Consider the following 24,528-nt stretch of genomic DNA (forward strand, 5'->3'; position numbering starts at 1 on the left):
GGTGCTACAATGACTCTTTCTGTCAACTTCCTTCAGCTTTTCTTTAAATTTGTCTATAAATGTCTTTTGATAAGTAGCGCTCCCTCCTCCTTCTATGCAATTAATAACCTTTAAAGCCACCTGACTAAAATGCTTACATAGTTTGGTGAGGCCTTGTTCGGGGATATTTATTTAAACTAAACCTATTAAAGATTATCCTTTTAGAAAATGTTTCTAAAATTCTTTATCTCTGCTACTCTAAGAAGTGGAAGAAGGTAAAGAATGCACAGGGAGATCAAACTCTGCAAAGTATACCTTAAAAACCAGAGGTATAAAATAGCTACACTTTCTGAACGGTAATGTAAAATAAAAACAGAAAAATCTTCCAAATTTGAAGAGCAAATTTTCCCTTGCCCTGAGTCAGCTAAGGAAATCTTTTTTCAAACAGGGAACCTCCTGAACTCAAGCAGCTGCTCAGGAAACTGTAAGAGTTCACAGGTGTTTCAATATTTCAATAGTTGTTGAAACAGGGAAGATAAAACACCGAGAAGAGATTTATTAAACACAAATTTATATCAGGAGATTAACTGTTTTTTCAACCAGCTTACAGGTGGACCCTTCTTCTTTGTTAAAAAATGAATGGTATGAAACTATATGTTAAAGATGTTTCCATAATACCTTACGTTTATATAGCGCCTTACAGTTTCAAAGTGCTTTCACATGCCATCTCATTTAATCCTCACAACACCCCTGTGAGGTAGGTAGGACAGGTATTATCATCCTCACTGCAGGATAAGGAAACTGAGGCAGAGAGCGATTAAGTGACTTGCCCAAGATCACACAGCTGGTAAGTGGCAGAGCCAGGACAAGAAATCAAGTTTTCTGACTCCTCATCCAGTACTCTTTCCACTATAACTACTGCCCCCAATTATGAATAATGTACTGTGTATCAAAATTGAAAGGTTATTGAAGTTCACTGCAGTGATGTCTTAACAGTAAAGTTAAATGAAAAATACAAGAACAGTAGGTCTGATGGTTTTACTTGACATAATAAAATTGGTGCAAAACCACTTTTTGTCTAATTACTTATAATCTTTTGGTCCAAATACATAAAATATGCAGTATTTACAGCCTTTTCCATTTTTTTTGTAAATGCAATGCTTTAAAACACATTATAAAGCACCTTAGTAAAAATAGTCTACAAGTAAAAGTACAGAAGAAGTAGGAAAATCCTACCCATACCACAGCTCACTAAATGGAGTTATAATATGGACTCACCAATACCTCAGTTTACACCTTTACAAATAACCCATGGAGAAACAAATACTAAACTTACTTTTTTGATATTAATGTGTGGAAGCCTTAACCAAAACTTCAGGCAATGTCAACATTCTTTGAAGTGTTTCCCCAATCTTAGATACTGGGGAGACAGGAATGAGAAATACTGCTTTGATTCTTTTTACAGTATTAATAACGGTTTAAATTGATTTTTAACACTAATCATCACTTTTTTTAAGAAAATTAAAATGACCTACATAAATATGGGCAGTTCCAACTACAGCAGATACAGTCTTAGCAAACGTGATCAAACATTTCAGTAAATTTCATGGGACGTGATTCACAGAAACAAAGTACACATCGCCAAACAGTTAATAACACTATCCAGTAGAGGTGTATAACCCAAACCTCCAGGTGAAGGTGGAAGTAGCAAATGGATTCATCTTCATTCATGGTTAGTTGAAAAAAATGCTTTATCAAAAACAGAGTATCAGAACTTTTTCTGAAATTGTATTTCATTATTTAGCCTTCAATTAGACCTGCTATGTGTTTATTTTAGGTGATGTGTAGGTTTTGTTCAGGCAGGTTGTAACTCCCACCAAAATTTAACCAGAAAAAAAAAAAAAAGGCTGAAACTTAAACTTCCTAGACCACTGACATGTCAGCCAGAATCTACTTCCTTGACGTCACTCTCTGTATCCTAACTCAGTTCAATACAAATTATCTTACACACCCATCAGCAATCCAAGTTGTGGAGCTGAGAACTAAGGTGAAGACAGGGTCAAAGTTGTAGTTCAAGAATCTAACTGCCACACCTTGTACTCAGTTCGATTTAGGGTAAATCTTTTCATAGAAAAAGTTCTGTGCAAGGATGTAGAGGTCTCCATCTTTTTCTCGTACAGCATGGGCTCTGATGAATTGGAACTGCTCTAGTGCAAACTCATAGAACTCATTCTCCATTTTCCAAATGTCAGATTGCTGTAGTTTTGCAATGGTTTGTTTAGTAGGGAGTTTCTTCTCTGTGGTTTTCCTAAGATGAGATTTCTTTCCTACTTACAAAGGAAAAAGAGAAAAGGTAAATAAATTCTGAGAACACACAAAAGATCAATGCCTGTTTATTTGAAGAGATGGTTTAAGTTAGTATGACACATGGAAGAGCATAATTGTTTTGTCTTAATATCATTCAGGCAAAAACAGTGCCCTAATCATACTAGAATTGTGATTTATTCCTTTGTAATGCAAATCCTTACCCTTGTTAAAGACTTAATGAGATGTCAAATAATAAAAGTAAGAATCGTGGACTTCCCTGGTGGCGCAGCGGTTGGGAATCCGCCTGCCAATGGAGGGGACACGGGTTTGAGCCCTGGTCCGGAAAGGTCCCACATGCTGCAGAGCAACTAAGCCCATGCTCCACAATTACTGAAGCCCGCGCATCTAGAGCCCGTGCTCCGCAACAAGAGAAGCCACTGCAATGAGAAGCCCGCGCACCACAACGAAGAGCAGCCACCGCTCGCTGCAACTAGAGAAAGCCCGCGCACAGCAACGAACACCCAATGCAGCCAAAAATAAATAAATTTATTTTAAAAAAAAGTAAGAATGGCCACTTGGTAAAGTGTAGGCTGTCACCTTACATGCTGTATTCTCAAATGCTTGGTGCTCTGACTAGTTCGTTTTTAAAGACATGATAAAATACCTATTTTCAAACTTAGTGCTGATTTCTCATAAACTATTCTCTATATCTATGTGTTAAAAGCTAGGGCACATGCACACTCCAGGAAAAGAGTTCCTCTGATTGTATCTTACCAAAGAACAGAAAAAAAAAAAATCAGAATTAGATTGGACCAGCACGGTCACTTTCAAATATGTAATACTGTCACAGCTGCTGAAGCATTCTTTTAGGAGCACTGTGACATAGCACAGGATCATTACCAATGTGACTCAGTCTCTCCATCCTACCCCTACCTAAATAGCACTAGACATGTCTAAAGGGTGGAATGTATGGCTGGCATTACTGAATATCACACATTTCTAAGGCTGGCCCTGTAGTTTGTATCTTTCCACTATACCTACAATGCCTTTTAATTATAATCTCGTGCATGTTTATTCATTAAACAAACATTTAATGAATACCATCTGTGTGCCATGTACTGTTTTTGTATTGAAAATGGTGAGTAGAAACAGACAATGTACCTGCCTTTCTGGAGTTTTATTCAACAAACTTCAAATCACACATATTTTGCAAGTGGCAAACAAAGTTAAGGACAGCTTGAAAAAGAAACCCATCCTTATATACCTGTACGATAGAGCTCTGTAGCACCCCTGAAGAACCGGGGCAAAGCTGCCTCCAATAACATGATAAAATCTTCAAGCTCTTCAGTAACTCCCACCAGAAAGTACTCATTAACTAGGTTATATTTGGCTTGATCCATAGCCCACCTGCTTCCTACATTCCTAAAACCAAAAAAAAGGAATAAAAAAATTGGTTGTGAAATCTGCTAAATACTTTTGATGCTTTTGACACTGTATATTATGGAAAAAACAGATAAACACATGTCCATCCAAAGCCTTAATGCCCTTTTATTAACGTCCTTTGGGAGGCACACCTGTTTCTAATTTCCTTTGCCTCTGCCCCCAGTTTCTGCTCAACTACGCAGGGCTAACTCAGATTTTAGTAGAGGGCACTTAATCTGAACAGTTAAGAAATGTGTATACATATCCTCCCATCTGATTTAGTATGAGTGCATTTAATTTTTGTTAACTACAGTTGTCCCTTGAACAACATGGGTTTGACCTGCACAAATATCTTTCAATAGTAGATACTACAGCACTACATGGACCATGGTTGGTTGAATCTGCAGATCGAAGGAACCGTGAATACAAAGGACCAACTATAAATTATACCGGGATTAACCCCCGCCTTGTTCCAGGGTCAACTGTACTCTAAACTTCGTTCATTTTAAGAGCTCTCTAGGAAGGTCTAAGCAATTTTGTGTAGCGATTATCTTCATTTAATTTATGAGTTTAGGTTTTTCTGATATTTCTTAAAAACAGAAATAGGATAAGAAATGGCTCTGCTAAGAATCTTTTTATTTTTCACGTTTTTAGCTAATGGCTGTGAATAGAGGTTTGGCCCTAAGTAAACTATGCCTTTGGGTTCTTTTTAGCACTGACATTCCCTAACCCTAATGCCAAGCTCTGCCTTTAAGCAGTGTGATATTGAGCTGACGACTTTGCCTTTCTGAGCTTGTTTTCTCAGCCATTAAAAAGCTGGTGTGGGTGGTGGGAAGCTGGGGAAGCAAACGAGTTGATTTCTCAGGTGCCTCCCAGTTCTATGAATCGAGGAGACATACTGAAGAAGTGTGATTAAAATCTCCTCAGTAATGCCCAATGGAGAGATATACTCTCTATTGCTCTAAGGTAGGGGTGGCAACCTTTCCTCTAAAGAGCCAGAGAGTAAAGCCGGAGATGGGTCTGCAGGTCATATGGTCTCGGTCACTTGGTTACTTAACCCTGCTCTTGCAGTGTGAAAACAGCTACAGACACTAAGTAAATAAATAGATGTGGTTGTCTTCCAATAAAACTATTTATAAAAACAGGTGATGGGCCAGATTTGGTGTCTGGGTTGTAATCTACTGATCCCTGTTGTAAGGAAATGATTAAAAATTGAGAAGACATTCTTTCTAAGCTTCCAATTCTTACATTATTACAGTTGACCTTTGAACAACACGAGCGTTTAGGGGTGCCAACCAGACCCGATCCCCCATTCCCCACTTGAAAATCTGCATATAACTTTACAGTCAGCCCGCCATATCCCCAGCTCCACATCCGAGGATTCAGCCAACCATGGATCATGTAGTACTGTAATACATCTTTATTTAAAAACATCTGCATTTCAGTGGACCCACGAAGTTCAAACCTGTGCTGTTCAAAGGGTCAATTGTATTATGCGTTGATACAATCTACTGAGTAGGGCCTTAAGGTTCTCAGTAATCTAATACTATATCTCAAATAATGATGGAAAGAACAGAAGGCATTCCTTATATCGCTCATGGTTTTAAGGAAGCTACTAACTTTGAATGTGTTCCTGTTTTTTTCTACTTTTCCTATTAAAATGATTGATTAGAACAAATACGTACCATTATTTTTTTAAACTGAAAACTCAGCACATTCTGAGGAAATAAACTCTATTAAAGATAAAATATCTTTATTTTACCTTGGCTTCTCTCAAAGTCAAATCAGTTTAACAGTAAATCCAGGTGAATAATTTACCCACTAAGCCTCTTCTTGATCTAAAATGGGTGGCTCAAACAATAAGCTTAGGAGAAAATGAGGTTTATGAAAGGACCCCTGACCTCTAATTAAGACCACTGCTAGAACATAGCAAGACACATAACCCCAAAAACAAAAAAAAATTAAAAACCAGCATCTGAGAAATCATTGCAAGCATGTTTTACATGAAGAATCTTTTTAATGCACTTAAAGGTAACTAAAAACTAGGTATTACTTAATTACATGTTATTTTTGGTCTGGTCTTTCATGAACTTCCTTACACCTAGTCCTTGACTAACACACTCACCCTTGTGAAATACAGATTATAGAGATAATAAATAGATTACTGATTGAAGCTAGCTTTATCTCCCTACCAGCATTCCGAGCTGTGGCCACAGAAGAATGGGATTTGAAGCCAGAGCTTCTCTGGAGCACAGTCTGAGCCGCCCTCAGCTACACATTCATCAAAGGTCTGGAAAAAAGACAAAGCAGCACATGTGAGCCATAAACCCGAGCCTCACCTACCAAGTATCTTAATGTGGTAAGTTATTAAATAAATGGCAGTGGATGGGACGAGTAGTGAATTAAAGTGATAGGTTACAAAAACATACTTGAGATACTGAGCAAAGTCAAACATGGGTTGTTCTCACATCGTTGTTTTATACCAGTGTTTATAAGAATTCTTTTACTATATGAATGGAACATCCCCCAGATAACAACTTATCCTTGAAATTAAGTATCGGTTTATGTTGAATTTATGTATTTATATTTTCTATCCCCTTACCGAAGTAAATTAAATAAAAACAAGGTTAAAGATACTCTTTGTGAAACAATTATTTGAAAAGAATATAAAGTAGGACTACACTTAAGTCTTTTCCCCTTCTCTCATTAAAACAAACAAAAAAATCATTGTACAAAGCAAAAGTGACCCTGGATACTTATGACTTGCATGCCCTCCTCTCCAAATGCATCTGACTAAATTAATTAAAAGGGCAGGAGACTCACAGGTTATGGATCTAAAATTAAATCAACTTCACTTTCTTTAGTACTTACTGTCTGTCACAGGCATTTTTACAGTAGGCGTTATGTATTTGAAATGATATTAAGATGCCAGAGAACAAACTTAAGAGCTCAGGCTGTTGGAGTAGACATCTATAAATACCACCTGTTATTTCTGAGAAGAGAGGGTATGTAAAAGTAGAAAGAGAACGCATACAGAGTCCAGACTCCTGAGTTTCTAGAACCAGGTGTGACCCTATCTTGAATAAGTCTTTATGGCCTCCAAACCTCACTTTCTAATCTACAAAATTAGATAAATTCAAAGGTCCCTTTCAACCAAAAATCTAGTAAGAATAGGACCCCAAACCCTTAGATCTGACTATGGCTAGAGGTATAGTGGAATAATTATCTTTATTCTGGCAACATTTAAGAGGCAACAGCAAACTGCAGCCCACAATTGATTTGCCCATTTCTTTTACAGATGACCTTCACCATGATATAGGAAAAAGATTTATGACTTGGGTTTGAATCTTGAACCCAGAAAAACTTAAATTCTGTGTTAATTTCCTCATATGAAAAAGGAGGACATAATCTTACTTTGAGGAAGAAATAAAATCATGGATCTAAAAGAATCTACCACAAAGAGTGGTTCACTGTAGGCACTCAATAAATGGGATGTGTCTACGTCTGTCTTTCTCTCCCCACCTCTCCTCCCTAAGAGTCAAATACAATGTTCTGTTGGTTCTTGTTCTCCTTGACATCCACAGTGTTGTCTACTTCTTTGAACACTCCCCTTTTTGGCTTTTTGTTGGTTCTCTGTACCTTTCTGAATGTAATATCACCATGTTTTGGTCCTTCTACCAAGTATGGAAACTCAGCTGTCTTCTCTTTACCCACTCCCTTCCTTAGCTTATTCACACTTCCTTGGCTTCATTTATAATTTCTAGGCAAAAGACTTCCAAATTTGTACCCCCAGATCCATCACCTCTTACCTATCTTCTGATACCTAGTATGCCTTTAGATTTGAATTTCCAGTATTACCTCATATTCAATATTTCTGGCAATAGGATGACATTGCCCCTTGTAATTCAGACTCAAGATCTCAGCACATTTCTTTATTTTTCCTCTCCCTCACTTAACATCCTTGAGGTAATGTCCTTCCAATGCATCTTTTTTTTTTTTCCCAATCTTCCATCAGGATCTTACCATGTCATGTCTCCATTCTTACAATCACTTCCTAATTGGGCTCCCTTCCCTCCCATCCTTCAATCTGCTCTTAGACTACCAGATTAGTCTAAGTAGTCACTTCTAACATCCTCTACTCAGAAAACTTCAATGGCTTCCAATATCTTTTTAAAAAGAGAAATACAAACTCTTTATCATGGCTTTAAAGAATGCTTCATAATCTGACCTTCATAATCTGACAGCTGTCATATCAGTGTGCAAGTCTAGCCTTATCTCCATGTATAACTTCCATCTTTGCCAGATTAACCTGTTTTACAGTTTCTCAAGCATGTCATATGTACCTGCAAATCCATATATTTTGCTGACAACATTTTCTTCCTCTGAAAGTGCTTCCCTCCACCAATCTAGTTTACATGAAGACTATCTTTCCAATGACTACTCTGGCCTAAAGTCACTCATTTTTTTTTAACTCATATAAATGAATTAAATACTGCCTTGTAATAGCCAGCTCTTAGGATCCAAGTATGTTATTTATATATACATCTTTATTTAAAGAACTTGCTCCATGTACTTTGGAAAAAAAGTTGTATTATGTTCTCTCCTGAACTATAGAAAACACTTATTGGAGGGATCATGCAGTATAGTATGCATTTGTGTCCTCCACAGCATACAATATCTTGCTATACCAACTGTTTGCACAATCATTGTGTCCTCCATAGCATACAATACACTGTTATACCAAATGTTTGCATAAGCAATATTTGTAAATGGCTGGAAAGACTGCACTTTGGAGATTTTGCATGAGCATTAAAGGTACAATGCTAGTTGAGATGAAGACAGGGGCAGTAAAATTTTTTCATGAAGCATTTTGACAGTTCCTTAGAGTTCTGTCAAATTCTCTTAGGATTTCTCCCCCACCCCCCAATATATATACACACACACACACACACACACATCCATATCAATCTATCTATTTTTTTAAGTGAAAACATCTCAGTTTACACTTAACACTCAATCAACCCCATTTCAGTGGCCATTACAGTATGTCTGAAATTTACTAGATGGTCTGATTTAGATTTGCTGGTCTAAGTCACTTTTTAAACAGTGGTTTTACTATCATTTATGCCACCTTGCAGCTCATAAAAAGAAAACAACCTATGTATCTATATCTACCGTATCTCAGGTTCCAATAAACCCCGTGGTGATATATCAGAAGGTTTCTGATTTCACGCCTAATTTGTTTCAAGCAAATTTATGATTTGTTTCAAACAAACCCTAAATAACAGTACAGTGCTTCTGAAGTTCAGAAGAGCTGCTCGGCTCCATTATACCTTCATCTGAATAGAGTATCAGATGAAAAAGAAACGAATTACTAAGGTGATTGTGAGTGAACTCATAAACTGTACCACCGCTGTGTGTGTGTATGTGTGCGTGTAAGATTCAAAGACATTAAAAAGATTTTGCTTAAATGTGTTGGGTTGGCCGAAAGGTTTGTTCGTTTTTTTCCGTAAGATGGCTCGAGTAGTGCTTAGTTGTCTTTAACTTCATTCGAAACAATTTTGTTAAACTGTATTGTGACAGCTGTCATATCAGCGTGCATTTTTAAAAGACATCAAAATTGGTGATTTTTTTGTGTAGTCATTTTAATATTGAAGATGGAAGAAAAAAGCAACATTTTCGGCATATTATGCTTTATTATTTCAAGAAAGGTAAAAACGCAACTGAAACGCAAAAAAAGATTTGTGCAGTGTATGGAGAAGGTGCTGTGACTGATCGAATGTGTCCAAAGTGGTTCGCGAAGTTTCATGCTGGAGATTTCTCGCTGGACAGTGCTCCACGATCAGGTAGACCAGTTGAAGTTGATAGTGATCAAATCGAGACATTAATTGAGAACAATCAAGGTTATACCACGTGGGAGATAGCCGACATACTCAAAATATCCAAATCAAGCGCTGAAAATCATTTGCACCAGCTTGGTTATGTGAATCGCTTTGATGTGAGGGTTCCACATAAGTTAAGCGAAAAAAACCTTCTTGACTATATTTCCTCATGCTATTCGGTACTTAAACGTAACAAAAATGTTCTGTTTTTAAAACAAATTGTGGTGGGCGATGAAAAGTGAATACTGTACAATAATATGGAACGGAAGAGTTCGTGGGGCAAGTGAAATGAACCACCACCAACCTCACCAAAGGCCGGTCTTCATCCAAAGAAGGTGATGTGTATATGGTGCGATGGAAGGGAGTCCTTTATTATGAGCTCCTTTCGGAACACCAAACAATTAATTCCAACAAGTACTGCTCCCAATTAGACCAACTGAAAGCAGCGCTCGACGAAAAGCGTCTGGAATTAGTCAACAGAAGACACATAATCTTCCATCAGAATACCGCAAGGCCACATGTTTCTTTGATGACCAGGCAAAAAACTGTTACAGCTTGGCTGGGAAGTTCTGATTCATCCGCCGTATTCACCACACATTGCACCTTTGGATTCCCATTTATTCCGGTCTTTACAAAATTCTCTTAATGCAAAAAAGTTCAATTCCCTGGAAGACTGTAAAAGGCACCTAGAACGGTTCTTTAAAAAGTTTTGGGAAGATGGAATTATGAAGTTGCCTGAAAAATGGCAGAAGGTAGTGGAACAAAATGGTGAATACGTTGTTCAATAAAGTTCTCAGTGAAAATGAAAAATGTGTCTAATATTTTTACTTAAAAACCAAAGGAAATTTTTGGCCAATCCAATAAGAAAATAGGACAGTGAAAGAGGCTGCAGTATTAAAAGTTTCCATAGAGTCACTATATGGAAAATTTTGGAAATTTAAATATCCACTACTGGAATTAAAACTGGTTAATGAATGAGCATGCAGGATGGCTATTTTGACCCAAGTTCTCTAGTTAGCCAACTCCTTCTTCCTGTGTTCTAAAATACTAAAAGTATTTTAGTATTTCAAACAAAATCTGTAGATAATCATCAAGTTTATTTTTGGCCAGTAGTTTAAAATCTGCTAGCCTACTCTGGCAGTATAAGAGTTACCACCAAAATCCGTTCTTCCCTTCTTCCACAGTCATAGAGTTTAGCCTCTCTTGCAGTTAGGTATGGCCATATGACTAAGTTCTTGCCAGGAGACTGGGGGCAGAAGTGATGTGAGCAAGTTCTGGGTCACTTGGTTAAAAGGAAATTGGGGGTCTCTAACTTCCCTCCTTCCCATGAGCTGGAAGGCAGATGTTGTGGTGACCCAAATTAAACCGAGCACATAAGGGCAAGCCCCTGAAGGATAGCAGAGTAACAATATGGCAGGAACCCAGCTCCCTGAATGACTATGTGCAGCAAAGCTGCTCTAAAATCCTGGGCCCCTCACCTTTAGGCTTTTATGTATGACAGAAAAAATCTACCTAAGCATTTTAATTTCTTTGTTTCAGAAGCATCTACCCTAATTCACCTACCAAACATTTTATTAGATAATATAAAAGTGGAAAAATAGTTTGGGTTTTGCCTCCTTTGTAGTTCCTTCTTATCATTTGGCAAAGGTGTTTCACTCCTATCAACTTAAAAGAAACAACCCAAAGACAGGCCATAGCAAGGAAGATGTAAAGAAAAAAAAAACAAATACAAATAATCAAAAATTGGCGAACATACATGATTGTGCTAGATCTTAATGTAAAACAGAAATTCTCCTTTTTCTATCTTTTTTAAAATTTTTTTCATACTTTATTTTTAATTTTATTTATTTATTATTATTTTTGGCTGCATTGGGTCTTCGTTGCTGCACGCGGGCCTTCTCTAGTTGCAGCAAGCGGGGGCTACTCTTCATTGCGGTGGGCGGGCTTCTCTCATCGCGGTGGCTTCTCTTGTTGCAGAGCACAGGCTCTAGGCGCAAGGGCTTCAGTAGTTGTGGCACACGGGCTCAGAAGTTGTGGCACACGGGCTCAGCAGTTGTGGCTCGCGGGCTCTAGAGCGCAGGCTCAGTAGTTGTGGTGCACGGGCTTAGCTGCTCCGCAGCATCCTTCCTGGACCAGGGCTCAAACCCGTGTTCCCTGCATTGGCAGGCAGATTCTTAACCACTGTGCCACCAGGGAAGTCCCTCCTTTTTCTTTATAAATATGTGATGCATAAAGTAAACCAAGCATTTCCTAGTGAGTGAAATCAAGTTAACGAAACTCAATACCATCTTGACCACATACAGCTCAATGAATCAATCCACTGGCGTCTTAATCAAGATGAACTTCTCCACTGACTCCAACAGTGACATCAGCCCTTGCGCTTCTCTACTCACAGCACAGGAGACGATTGTCAATCAAATGCTGCCCACCAGAACTTTCCCACTCATTTGCTAACTTCTATTCACGTTCTCCTAAACATTCTGACCACATTTCAGAAATAGAATTTTCTATAAATAAATGTTTTACTCTTATAAAATTTCTTCTTAAAATAAAAAGCAAAACCAAAACTCAGTTCAGTACACCAGAGAAACAAAAAGTTATGATCAGCTTTTTCACTTAAACACCATCTATGCTTAGAAAGAGCAATTCTTTGTGAACTACATACAAATGTTTTTAAAAGCAGGAAATATCAAAATATCCTTTAGACTATTTAGATTATTAGTTTAAATATTTAATTCCTAGAATTGTAGGTTAAAATAAACAAAATTTGATGCTTGATAGTGATGGCAATTATATTTACATTCAAACCCTTTTCTACAAATGACCTTGCTTCATATTTTATACAGAAAACTGAAGCTGAGCGTGAGCTCCCTTGATTCCTGCTTAGATAAAAGCTTATCTGCAGCCCCTACTGCCCTTATCTGTAAAAAAGTATTTCCTCCTATCTTTAAATACCCTTTCTCACTCCCTTCTGAGACCCTGCTTCACCAATTTTTCTCCAGTTTTGCCATCATAACCCCTTGCTCTCTTCAGGTATATTAATATGCCCAAGTATCTGTCGCCTTTAGTAAAACACTTCTCATGTTTTTTGCTCCCTTCAAAGCCAAACTTCTATCTCAAGAGTAGTCTTTCCTCTCAGTCTTAACTTCTCACGGTTACTCCTCAACCCTTTGGATTCCACATAAACACCTTCTCTGACCTCCCCATTGACAAGTCTAAGGGAAAGTTTTAAATTCTCAATTCACTAACCTCTTCGTGATCGAAATGATTTTTCCATGCATTTCAAGGACTCGCCAGGTTTGTCTTCTGATTCTCCAACCTTAGTCTTCTTGGTGTGCTTCCCTCCCTTTGCCTACTCCTTAAATGTTGTCATTCCCGAGAGCTACATATTTGCACGGCCTTTTTTTCTTCTTCCTTTTTCGTTTGGTCCTGTCTTCATACTCTGTATGTCTCCCAAGTGCGATTTCATTCAATCCCTTGTTTCAACTCCCACCTAATGCTGATGACTCCCAAATCTATGATTAAGTTCAGATTTATTTCTTGAGACACAAATACATTTCTAGTGGATATTTCCATCTGCTTATACATGACTAAAAATAATGTCCAATTTGAACTCATCATCTCTTTCTTCAACTTCATTACAATGGATTTTCTTTCCATTTTCTCTCTTTTGGTGAAAGGAACCACATATATAGTAGTTTGATCAGAAGCCTGGGAAGATGACAGGTCGAGGCTGACTCTGGATTGTACCTTTTACTGATATAGAGAAACTGGTCTACAACAAAGAGTTATCAAACCTTTAAATATGAACTGCAAAGATATTATATTGCTTTCCTGTGGTGCTTTATTTATTTATTTTTTTTGCAGTACGCGGGTCTCTCACCGTTGTGGCCTCTCCCGCTGCGGAGCACAGGCTCTGGACGCACAGGCTCAGCGGCCATGGCCCACGGGCCCAGCCGCTCTGCGGCATGTGGGATCTTCCTGGACCGGGGCACAAACCCGTGTCCCCTGCATCGGCAGGCGGACTCTCAACAACTGCACCTCCAGGGAAGCCCTCCTGTGGTGCATTGTACATATAAAACACTTTCTAAGCAAACAGTAATAAGCTCTCAAATGCTTTTGTGTAAAATCCATGTTCAATAAGCAAACCACAGTCAGGGGATTATGAATTGCTAAGGACTACAGAAGCAGTATTTTGTAAGCCAGTAGTAGGATCAGGTAGTGGCTAAGCATGGAATTCTTCTAACCTCATTAATATCTTTTATAAACTAATACATATTTTTAGGTATAATATTCTGAATTCATTATAATTCCTACAGTTGTCAGTAAGTCTAGTTAGAGTAAGAAATACGAAAAGCAAATTGGGGTAGGAATTGTGATCTCTGAGATCAATGAGTACTTCTTAAGCAAAAACTGATCCTCCTTTAGATTATTATTTATAGCATGTAACTATACACTCTTTCCATAAGTATAACCCCCTTGGTGTTCTGCTAATAAAACAATAATTAATAAAAATGATTAATAATCTATAGGATAGTACAAAACTGAAATATTCATAAGATAAATATTTACATATTTAGAAAATGTGAGTGATGAGAATTATAGGTGTAGTTATTTGGAAGCTGTAAGAAGGCCTATGCTGAAAGAAGGCCTGAGAGACAAACTATTCAAACTTGGGTATTTGGTTACTGTTTTCTCAAAATGAACAAAGTGGGTCTGCCACTTGAAAGAAAACAACTGACAGTCTTAGTAGCCCAGCAGTTCTCAACTGGCGCTGTTTTGACCCCCAGGTGGCATCTGGCAATGTTTGGAGACCTTCTTCGTTCTCACACCTGGAGGGTGTAGGGGAGATGCTACTAGGTAGAGGTCAGAGATGCTGCTAAACGTCCTACAGTGTGTAAGACAGCCCTCACAACAAGGAATTCTCTGGCCAAAAGCAACAATGGTGTCAAGGTGGAGAAATCCTGTGGGTGCCAGTGATAAAAGCTAAGCTTTCAAACTAAAAAATATAAAAATTTAAATTTATTTTTAATTCATCTGTCACCATAAGCCTGACAGTTTCCCAATACTTAAAGACTTTTCTGATGAGATAAGTGGTGACATTAACGAATGTGAATTTTTGATATTGTATAATAAAATGTGCCAACACTTGGAAGATCCACATAACTCAGTGAACTAATGTGTTCCAAATGACCAATACATGAGGTTAAAAAATTATGCTTGGTTAAAAACTCCATTCAAAGTATAAAATATATCAGTGGATTTTAATGCAGCAGAACATAAAAGGCTAACTGCTATGGTTTCAGATTCCACACTTCAATAACTTTAAGAAACTACTACTAGTTAAGTTTTAGTGTAATATTAAAGAAGAATTTCCACAATTTTCTGAAAAGGCTATTAAAATACTGCCTTTTCTAGTTACATATCTGTGTAAAGCTGAATTTTCTTCATACACTTCACCAAAAGAATGTATTAAATAGACTGATTCAGCAGCAGATATGAAAATCCAGCTGTCTATATTAGATTAAATCAGGTGTTTTCAAAATTTGCAAAAATGTAAAATTCCACTATTTATACCTTTTTCTGAAAATGGTTATTTGCATTAAAATATATTATTTATGTTACCGTATTATGGCCTCCTACTGTTACTATTAAATTAGTTACTATTTTAAAAGTTTCTCAGTCAATTGGCAAATTTACTGATATTGGTAAATATGAACAGAAATAGATATAACCCACATAGATAAAAGCTCCTTGGCGGTCCTCAATAAAAAGAGTAAAAGGAGTTCTGAGACTAAAAAGTTTGAGAACCACTGATTTATATATTGTAGTTCTTGAATGCTGACCTTTGGATTACTAAATATCCCTATTTTCCAGGTATTGGCACAGAGATTAAATTATGCAAAACTCTAGGTATAAAGTTTGAAAAACAGAGTATTTGAAATCTCCCAAATAAAACAAATCGTATGTTCCTTACAAGATCAACTGAAAGCTATCACAGGCATATACATATGACTAAAATGACTTTGAAATTATTGACAGTGTAACCAGAAATTGGAAATGAAGCCATTGCAAGGTATTTCCAGCCTTAGCCTTTGCCATCATAGCCACTTTTTAATCCCCGTTATCTTCAAATACCCTGCCATCTTCCAAAGTGCTACATGCCACGAAGTCTTACCAACTTTACAGATATGAGTTTATTAAAGAAAACTCTTGCCAGTTAAAGATATTAAGGAATTATTTGCAATATAACAACTTTATTTAATTCATTAGGTGCCAGAATGTTACCAACATTTATTTCATGAGAAACAAACCAAATTATTAAAAACGTGTGTTTCAATATGTTTCAAGACTGAAAAGGTCTATTTTGCCTATCACAAAACAAAGTAATTCTTTACTTTGATAAAGCATTTGAAGATGGCCCTGTCCCCGTGAGAATTAAGGTAATACAATAGTATTTTGCTGATGTTACTAATATTACATCTAAATAAACAGGTGTATTAATATGTATTTTATAATGACATAAAAAAAACAAACCAAGACCTATCATCATTAGGGTGAAGAATGGTTAAATCTCCAGGCTGGAGAGGGCATACCTACCTAAAGCTTTCAAAGATGAAAGGGAGACTACGTTAAAATATCTGCCTAGGTTTTTCTGTGAGCATTGAATACACAACTTTGGAACATCTCTCACACAAAAATAGCGAGTGACATGTTGCTTTCCATCCCTCCTTTTTCAAGGGTATAGAGAGGTTAAGACTGTGAGCTCTGGAATTGGAGTGCTTGGGTTTAAATTCCTGCACCACCATTTACTGGTAGTATAACACTGGGCAAGGTACTTAACCTTTCTGTGCCCCAGTTTCCTTATCTGTAAAATGGACACAACAACAGCAACTATCCCATAAAATTGTTGTACAGGCCACCTGAATATGTGACTTAAAACAGAGCTTGATAATATGTGACTTAAAACAGAGCTTGATAACCAAGAAACACTCAATAGATGTGAGTGTTAACTCACATATGAGTTAACACTTAAATGTGACTTATAACAGAGCTTGATAAACAAGAAACACTCAATAGATGTGAGCTATTATTGTTGTTATATTAAGTATTATTGTTACCTAATTCCCTAAACTACATAGGATAGCAACCACAAAACCACGGTCTCCAGGGCTGACGTGACATGACAGATGTAGGAACCTACGTGACTGTGAATCTTTTCCTTACCAACACTAACATTCCTTTAGTTGAAGGAGGGAGATGGATACTAACAATTACTGAGTAAGAGCTAGTATAAATTATAGGGCTAAAATTAAAAAAGAAAGTAGTTAGCATTGAAGTGAATTTAGAAATAACTAACAATAAATTTTAAAGTACTAGGTCACAAAAGGGTCATATTACAGATTTTACAAAATTTTACAGACTCTCCATAATAATATAATTATATATATTTTTTCTAGAAGGTTATATAATACTAAGAGATGAGTGGACGCTGAAAAAGGGTACTGTTTGGATCAGTACCTTCTGTCTAAAGCCTTGAGACTAAGGAAAGAAATAGCAATTTCTAGAAAACATAAACAGGTAAATAAAACAAAAGAACCATTGCCTTCTCATGTGACAGAGGGCACATCCAACTTAGAAAAAAATTAATATTTGGGTGTTAATTACTATAATACAGCAAGTATCTAGCATCACCATTACACAACACTTTAGGTTTAAAAGGTGCAGAATTCCCTCACTGAGCCATTTGCTGAACGCTTACAGATGAACTAGGCACCGTACTCGTACTAGATATGGAGGAGACAAAGGTGAAGGAAATACAGCGCCTGCTTCAGGACGTTCACAGCCTTTTGGAGAAGACATATATGTAAACAAATAATTCAAGTACCACAAAATAAATATTTAAAAAATAGCGATTTGAATGGAGTGCTCTGGGAACTTTGAAAGGGACACGGCTCACTGCCAGAAAAGACTTTATGAAAGAGGTAACATTTGAGCTGGATCTTAAAGGTGAACAAAGAGTTTTCAGATTGAAGGAGAGACATTGTAAACATAGGGAACAACACGTGTGCAAAAAGTATGAAGTAATAAGTCTGGAGGACGGTGACATTTCAGGTAAGGCACCCAGTGATGCACTGGGTGCCTGAGGCGAAAATGAGGCAGGAGAAGGAGGTCTCAGGCTATGTCAGACTGCGTCTCCTGTGCCTTGGGCAATCCTGTGAGCAATGAGGTCCCCGTAAAGGTATTCCACCAGAAAACTGACACAGTTTGGTTTCTTAGAAAAACAAGTCTGGGGCTACTCTGGAGGACGCACTTAAATAGAAGACAACTCAAATCTGAATCTGCTAAGTAAGAACCCTGTTAAGCTATTATTCTCATCTTGCCTGAAAAAATAAGCTGCTTTAACAAAATAGTGTCCCTAAACAGATGATCAAAAATCAACGTAAACTGCCATCATCAAGATTAAGAGAACCAAACTATGTACACAAATATATCATATTAATGAATTATTATAGTGATCTCATAGAAAATTATTAATAGGGCTATAATAAAACAAATATTCAGCTCCAGAACACAAGTCAAATATTTTTTAAACGGACAAAATATTATATATACTCCAAAATATCAACTACAAAGTAGTTTTATTGTTACTTCTTCATACTTTTGGGTTCTTTTGAAATTTTCCACAATAAGCAAGGAATACATTTATAATCATTAATAAATTTTAAAAGCATTCACTGTTTATTGCATTTCATAAACAATTATCTTTATAAAAATTCTAAAACTAAAATATTACCTTTTTGTCCCCTTGTTTTCGTCTTCTTAACCCTGGTCTATAATCATCTCCAAATCTCAGAAAGTAATAGTAAGAAACTAGCCTCTCAATAGGATCCCTTATGACATTAATGTAAATTGGCTTCTTCTTCACACCAAATCTGAAATAGAGAAAAATTTAAAAGGTGAAATCAACCCTTTCATTCTGTTTGGGGTGTCCTGAAATTGAAGTTTGAGGTATTAATTCTATATGGAAAAAAACATGAGTTAATTAAATAAAATACAGTATGTGGAGATTAGAAAATATTTTAGGATTATACTACAATAAAGTAAATAAGAAATAAGAATTTTAAAATTACAGCTGAAGATAAAGGAGAGAAGGGAAAATTGAGTGACAAATAATTTTAAATTTTACTAGCAAGAATTACATAAAACATTTCAATTTCACATAGCAATGATTTCTCACTTCTGACCCACCAAACTAGATAAACATTGTCAATGGATATAGCAGAAGTCCACACAAGCGCGATCATTTGAGCCTAACGTCTGTGACGCTAATTTTAAAGACAAGATAGAAGTGAAAAACATTAAGTCTTCAGCATTATTTCCTTAGGGAATGATAGAGAGTTGGAGGAACACAGAAGGAGTATATTTTAGCCACCCTTGCAGATCCTAGAATTGTCTAGCTGATTCCTGTTCTAATATCCTCACTTATCCCAGCCTTAAACCTTAGTGTTATCCTGACTCTCCTTTATTCTTCTTTAGCACGGTTACCAAGTCCTTCTGATTTTTTCTTTTGTAGGCTTTCTCAGAGATTTGACCTGTCTTCCTCACTTCCTTTCTTGTCACAACTGCCCTCTTTGTAGGCCTCTTGCTTGGATTACTGCAATAATTGATGGTTTTCTAATAATAAGAATTGGTTTTCTTGCATCCAGTCTCTCTCCCTTTCAGTCTACCTTCATACCAATTCTCAACTGATATTACCTCATTTATTAGATCACTCTTCTTAGAAACCTGAAATACCCCTACTGTTTATGTTGACTTCAAACCCAAACTCCTTTGCTTGGTTGTTAATGTCTGCTTGCCTTATGTCTTGGGTTCCACCTTACTTATCTAACTTTATTTTCAACTCTCCTCAAACAAGAAACATCTATCTGTTACAGTTAGGCCCACCTCTTCTGCTTCCCAACAACTCCTATTTCTCCTTACATACCTTTGCTCATTCTATCTTCCTTAACTAGAATGCCTTTCTCATTGTCTTATTCTTTCTATTACATTCATTCATTCAAAAAGTACCTTTTCGTGTATCCAATATATTCCAGGAACTATTCTAATATTGGGAAAACAGCAGTGAAAAAATAGGAAAAACTCCTCGTCCTTCTGGAGTTAACATTCTACTTGGGAGAGACAGAACATAAACCAATAAATAAGTAAATATGTTAGATGGTAAAAATACTAAGGAGAGAAATGATGCAGTGCATGGAATAGGGAGAAGTGGGGAGAGTACAATTCAAAACAGGGTTTTCCAGGGAGGCAGCAGTGTTATTATGTGATGAGAAGAGAGCCATGTAGATATCTAGGAGAAAGTGTTCCAGGAAGATAAGACTTCGAAGTATGAAGGCCCCAAAGCAGCTAAGTGCCAGGCATTTTTGAGGACCAGCAAGGAGGTCAATCTGGCTGCAGCAGAATCAGGAAGGGGACAGTAACAGAGAATGGGAGTGGAGAGATGGGGGTGGTGGTAGAAGACGTGCAGATCACGTGGGCCTTGTAGAGCATGTTATGTATCAGGAGGGAGGCCTTCCTGAGTCAGCCGAGAAGTGTCACGATATGGGATCTGATGTACAGCATGGCGACTATAATGAACAATACTGTACATACTGTATACTTGAAAGTTGCTATGTCAGTAGGTTTTAAATGTTCTCATCACGACAGCAGCGACAACAACAAGATGGTAATCATGTGAGGTGAGGATGTGTTAACTAACCTTATTGTGGTAAACATCTCACAATACATGTGTATAGCAAATCATCACATGGTACACCTTAAACTTACACCATGTTATACGTCAATTATGTGTCAATAAAGCTGGGGGAAGAAAGGTTGTTGGCTGTTGTTTTGGAATAAACTGAAGCAGGCAATAACAAAATCTTGTGAAGTCTAGGAAGCCTTCCTGATGACTCCAGCATACAGTGCTATCTGCTCTCATTTGACACCTGCACCCAGGAGCTATTGCTATCAGGCAGTTTTACTCTTGGCTTGTCCTGCTAGCGTTTCTCTTGTGAGTCTTTCCTCCCCAATAGCATTATAAGCCACGTGAGGGTAGGCAGAGTGCTTCACACTTCCTTTATATATTTCACAGGGCCTGGTACACATAAATACTTGCCCGCTGGTTAGTACTATTTGAAAGATTAAAAAAAAATATTAGCAATCTCTGTAAAACTGGGAATCACAGTGAGAAATGAGGAAAGTAAGCTTAAGTTGTACGACTCAATAAGAGATAGTGAAAGTTGCTTATTCTCTTGACAGTCTTGATATGTTCACTCGTCTGTCCAGAGAAACCCTCAATTTAGCTAACTGCTTATAACAAATTTCCCTTCTTACTAAAATATTTTTTCAAAGGCACGAAAAAGCACACAGCTAACCTGACTAGTTTCACATTTTCCCCTTACTTCTGCCTGTTACAATAAATGTCTTACGCACAACAGGCATTCTATAAATGTTTTATACTAAATGCTTAAGCAAATGAGTAGTGAAAAGAGACCACAGAAGAGAAAAAAGCAAGGTGCCTGGATATGACTCGACTCTTAGCTTCTGAATGATTGTAAATTAACTGAACAGGAAGTCCTAACTTACAAACAGGCTGTATTCTATAAAATTGCTTTGTGTGTAAAAAAGGGGTCAACTCTCCTGAATTCTAGTCCTTTTCTCATCATTAAGTAAGTGTAAGTCTAAGTCACTAAAATCCTTTGTACATATGGAAATACTGAAAACTACACAGAACTTTTTGGTAAAACGTTATTATATTAAATTTGTGAGTTGGTTTATTAGAACTTGGGACATATTTTTTTCACTGAACAACTCATAAACCTATAAAACCAACAATTCAGTAAAAAAATTTTTTCACAGATTTTTAAAGGAAGAAACTATTGTTGCAAATAAATGTACGGCACTGTCAAATTAGGTATCAGGGTAGAAGCTCCATGAGGGCAAAGGATTGTTTCTCTCTTGTTCATGGCTTTATCACTAGTGTTCAGTAAGGTGTCAGAAACATAGGTGTTGGATATTAAAATTAGGTTGAATAGACCGCTGTGAATTGGCCACTTACAAAAGCCTTTTTGTGGGACGGTGCACCCACTAGTGAGAAGAGGGTAGGTAGGGAGGTATCAGGGATACACAGTTGCTACCTTAACTGCTAGAGCTGTCTTGTAAGAGGAATCTAAAAGGGGGAAGCACAGGGCAGTGGGGCAATGACTCCATTCTTAAGACTGTGGGATTCCCTGGGAACCTCCATTATCATCTCCATTATTAGCCACTGATCCACGTGAACTATTCCCTTGGGAATTACTTCGTCCCAGAACATCTCCTACCAATGCCTCTTCTTTTTTGCTTTCTGCTAGCCCCTGACATGTGGAACAGATAGCAATTCTTACCAAGTAGAAGTGAAAGGGGGATATGGCACTTGACAAAACTCTTCCTGCTGTCTGGGAAATGACTCTCTGGGGCATGGCTTTGGGTGGTGCTTATATGTATGAAACATGATTTTAATGAGATAACCTATGTGAACTTATTCTGAAAATGGCTAAGAACTATTATTTATAAGTTAGGGTATGGCTGTATAGACATAAAGGCAAGGAATTATAACTGAAAATAGGAATGATAAAAGAGCATCAGGCCACTCAGCTCAGCTAGTTAGGAAACAAGCATCCTCTTAAGTTTGTATGTTTAAAACTTTGGCCAAACAGGTAGTTTTGTACCAGTGGAAAAGTATGTTCTGTAGTTGCAGACTCCAGCTTTAACCCTGGTCAGTCATCTGAGCTGTTCCTCAGGAGGGCTCAGATGGAAGAGTAGAAAACCCATCTTCCCTCCAGGAAACTAAACTATCATTGACCCATTAGAACATAATCTTCCTAGGAAGAGAACAGCAGATTTGGTAGGAATCTGCAATGTTATATGGCGATCAAAAGGGAAAAAATATAATCTGAGCAGCAGGTTGGTAAGAAACCTTATTCTTGCCATGTCAGCATGTATGTACGACAGCAAGAGAGACAAACCAGGCACATTTCCTTACACCCACACTCTGTATAGCCTAGGATGAATGAACAGTAAGAATAGCTAAAAGAACAAGTGCATACTCAGAACTTTTGAAAGGAACCTTGTCAACTGGCTAGACAAAGCCTAAATGGAAGATGATGAAGCTGAAGGAGAGCTGAATAGGCTTTGGGAAGCATTAACGCTTGGAGATTTCTGCTTCATACCAGACTTAACACTTCTAGTTAATCAGCAGTCTCACAGGGGGAACAAAGATATCTTACACAGTCAACCTACGGTTGGATGAATCTGTGGATACGGAGACTGCAAATAACAAGGGAGGACTGTACATATTTATTCTGGACTCTCTTATCCCTAAAGTGTTCATAGAAAGCTTCAAATCCTTCTAGTGGTAAGTTCCCATTGTCTTGTTTCAAAAACAGTGAATGACCTGTTGGTATTTATTGGTCCCACTGATAATGATGTTAAGAATAAAAGATTTTTAAAATAATTATTTATCTCTTAAAAAGAACATTCATCTATTAAAATGGCCCAAATTTTAAAAAGGGGGGAGTGTGGTCCAACAATACCGAAGGCTGGTAAGGATACACAGCAACTGGAACTCTCGTGCACTTTTGGTGAGACTGCAAAATAATAAAGCCACTTGGGAAAACAGCTTAGCCGTGTCTTACAGAGCTACCATACAATTCAGCAATCCCACTTCTAGGTTCTCCCCAAGAGAAATGAAGACATTGTGTCCACACAAAACCTGTATGCAAATGTTTTGACAACTTTATTCATAATCACCAAAAGCTGGAAACAACCCAAGTATCCAGGATCTGGTAGATGGACAGTAAGGATGGTGGTGCCTCCATCCTTACTACTCAGTAAGAAACTAACTACTGATACATGCATCAAATTGGATGAATGTCAAAAGCATTATGCTAAGTGAAAGAAGCCAGGTTCAAAAAACTTGGTGACTGACTAGATATATGTGGCAAAGAAAAGGGTTGTTCAAGATGACTCTAAAGTTTCTTGCTTGGATGTTTTGATAAATAAAAACGGGTAAACTTCCCAAAAGAGAACATTGGAGGCAAAGAGAGGATCTTGAGCAATGCCTTATTAGGACTTGGGAATAAGGAGGGCCAGCACAGAGTCAGACAGGGAGAAGAAAACACCAGTAAGACAACGTGGTAACTGAACGAAGACAGAGTTTTAAAAGAGCCTAACACAGCTCTGTGTGAGTCACAAACTAACTGCTTCACATACATTATCATATTTAATCCTCACAACCACCCATGAAGTAGTTACTTTAATTATCCACATTTTACAAATGGGGAAACTGAAGATCTGAAGTCATGTGGCTGAGACTGCTGAGCTGGGAAGGAACTGAGGAGGATTTAACTAGAAATCTGACTTGAGAGATTACTCCTTAGCATCTACAGGATCAATGCTACAGAGAGAGCTAGTAATACAAATCAATAAAAAGCCAACTCTCGCATATTACTTGCAATGATTAAAATAATTTAAAAAATGTTTCTACAGTGTTTGTGACATATTTGTTGAAAGTTGTAGAAAGTGGTGCAAACTTCAACTGGTTCAGCAGATAAGTACAAGGCAAAAGGGACAATCTCACATGAATCTACATACTACTAAACTTGTCCTGACATATCTGTTTCTTTACTGATTTACCTCAATTGTTCTGAAAAAGACAACAGGGGTGATACAGAGAAACCAAAATGATGGTGATGAAAACCCATACTCATTCCTGGGGATGACCACAAAGGTACACACCTGACGTGGACCTGAATAAAACTGACTGTTGGATCAAGAATAATTTCCAAATATCTTTCTAAGACCAGATGCTGACATATGACCCTAGGTAGCTAGATCATAAAAAATCTCAGCAGAGTCT

The 24,528-nt window shown here is 37.4% G+C and overlaps 1 protein-coding gene across 1 annotated transcript in view; it reads right to left on the reverse strand.

Annotated features, from left to right (window-relative positions):
- Positions 1 to 532: 532 nt before the first annotated feature.
- Positions 533 to 24,528, reverse strand: part of HS2ST1 (heparan sulfate 2-O-sulfotransferase 1) — a 191,496-nt gene continuing 167,500 nt past the window's right edge. Inside the window, exons 4-7 of the mRNA XM_029228464.1 lie at positions 18,388 to 18,526; positions 5,901 to 5,998; positions 3,551 to 3,708; positions 533 to 2,306 (exon numbers count right to left, since the gene is read on the reverse strand). Of these exons, the coding sequence (XP_029084297.1) occupies positions 2,080 to 2,306; positions 3,551 to 3,708; positions 5,901 to 5,998; positions 18,388 to 18,526 (622 nt within the window). The 3' untranslated portion in view covers positions 533 to 2,079. The remainder of the gene's footprint in view (positions 2,307 to 3,550; positions 3,709 to 5,900; positions 5,999 to 18,387; positions 18,527 to 24,528) is intronic.

This window comes from Monodon monoceros, unplaced genomic scaffold, assembly GCF_005190385.1.
Source record: "Monodon monoceros isolate NGI ecotype Baffin Bay Population unplaced genomic scaffold, NGI_Narwhal_1 Super_Scaffold_18, whole genome shotgun sequence".
Lineage (NCBI taxonomy): Eukaryota > Metazoa > Chordata > Mammalia > Artiodactyla > Monodontidae > Monodon > Monodon monoceros.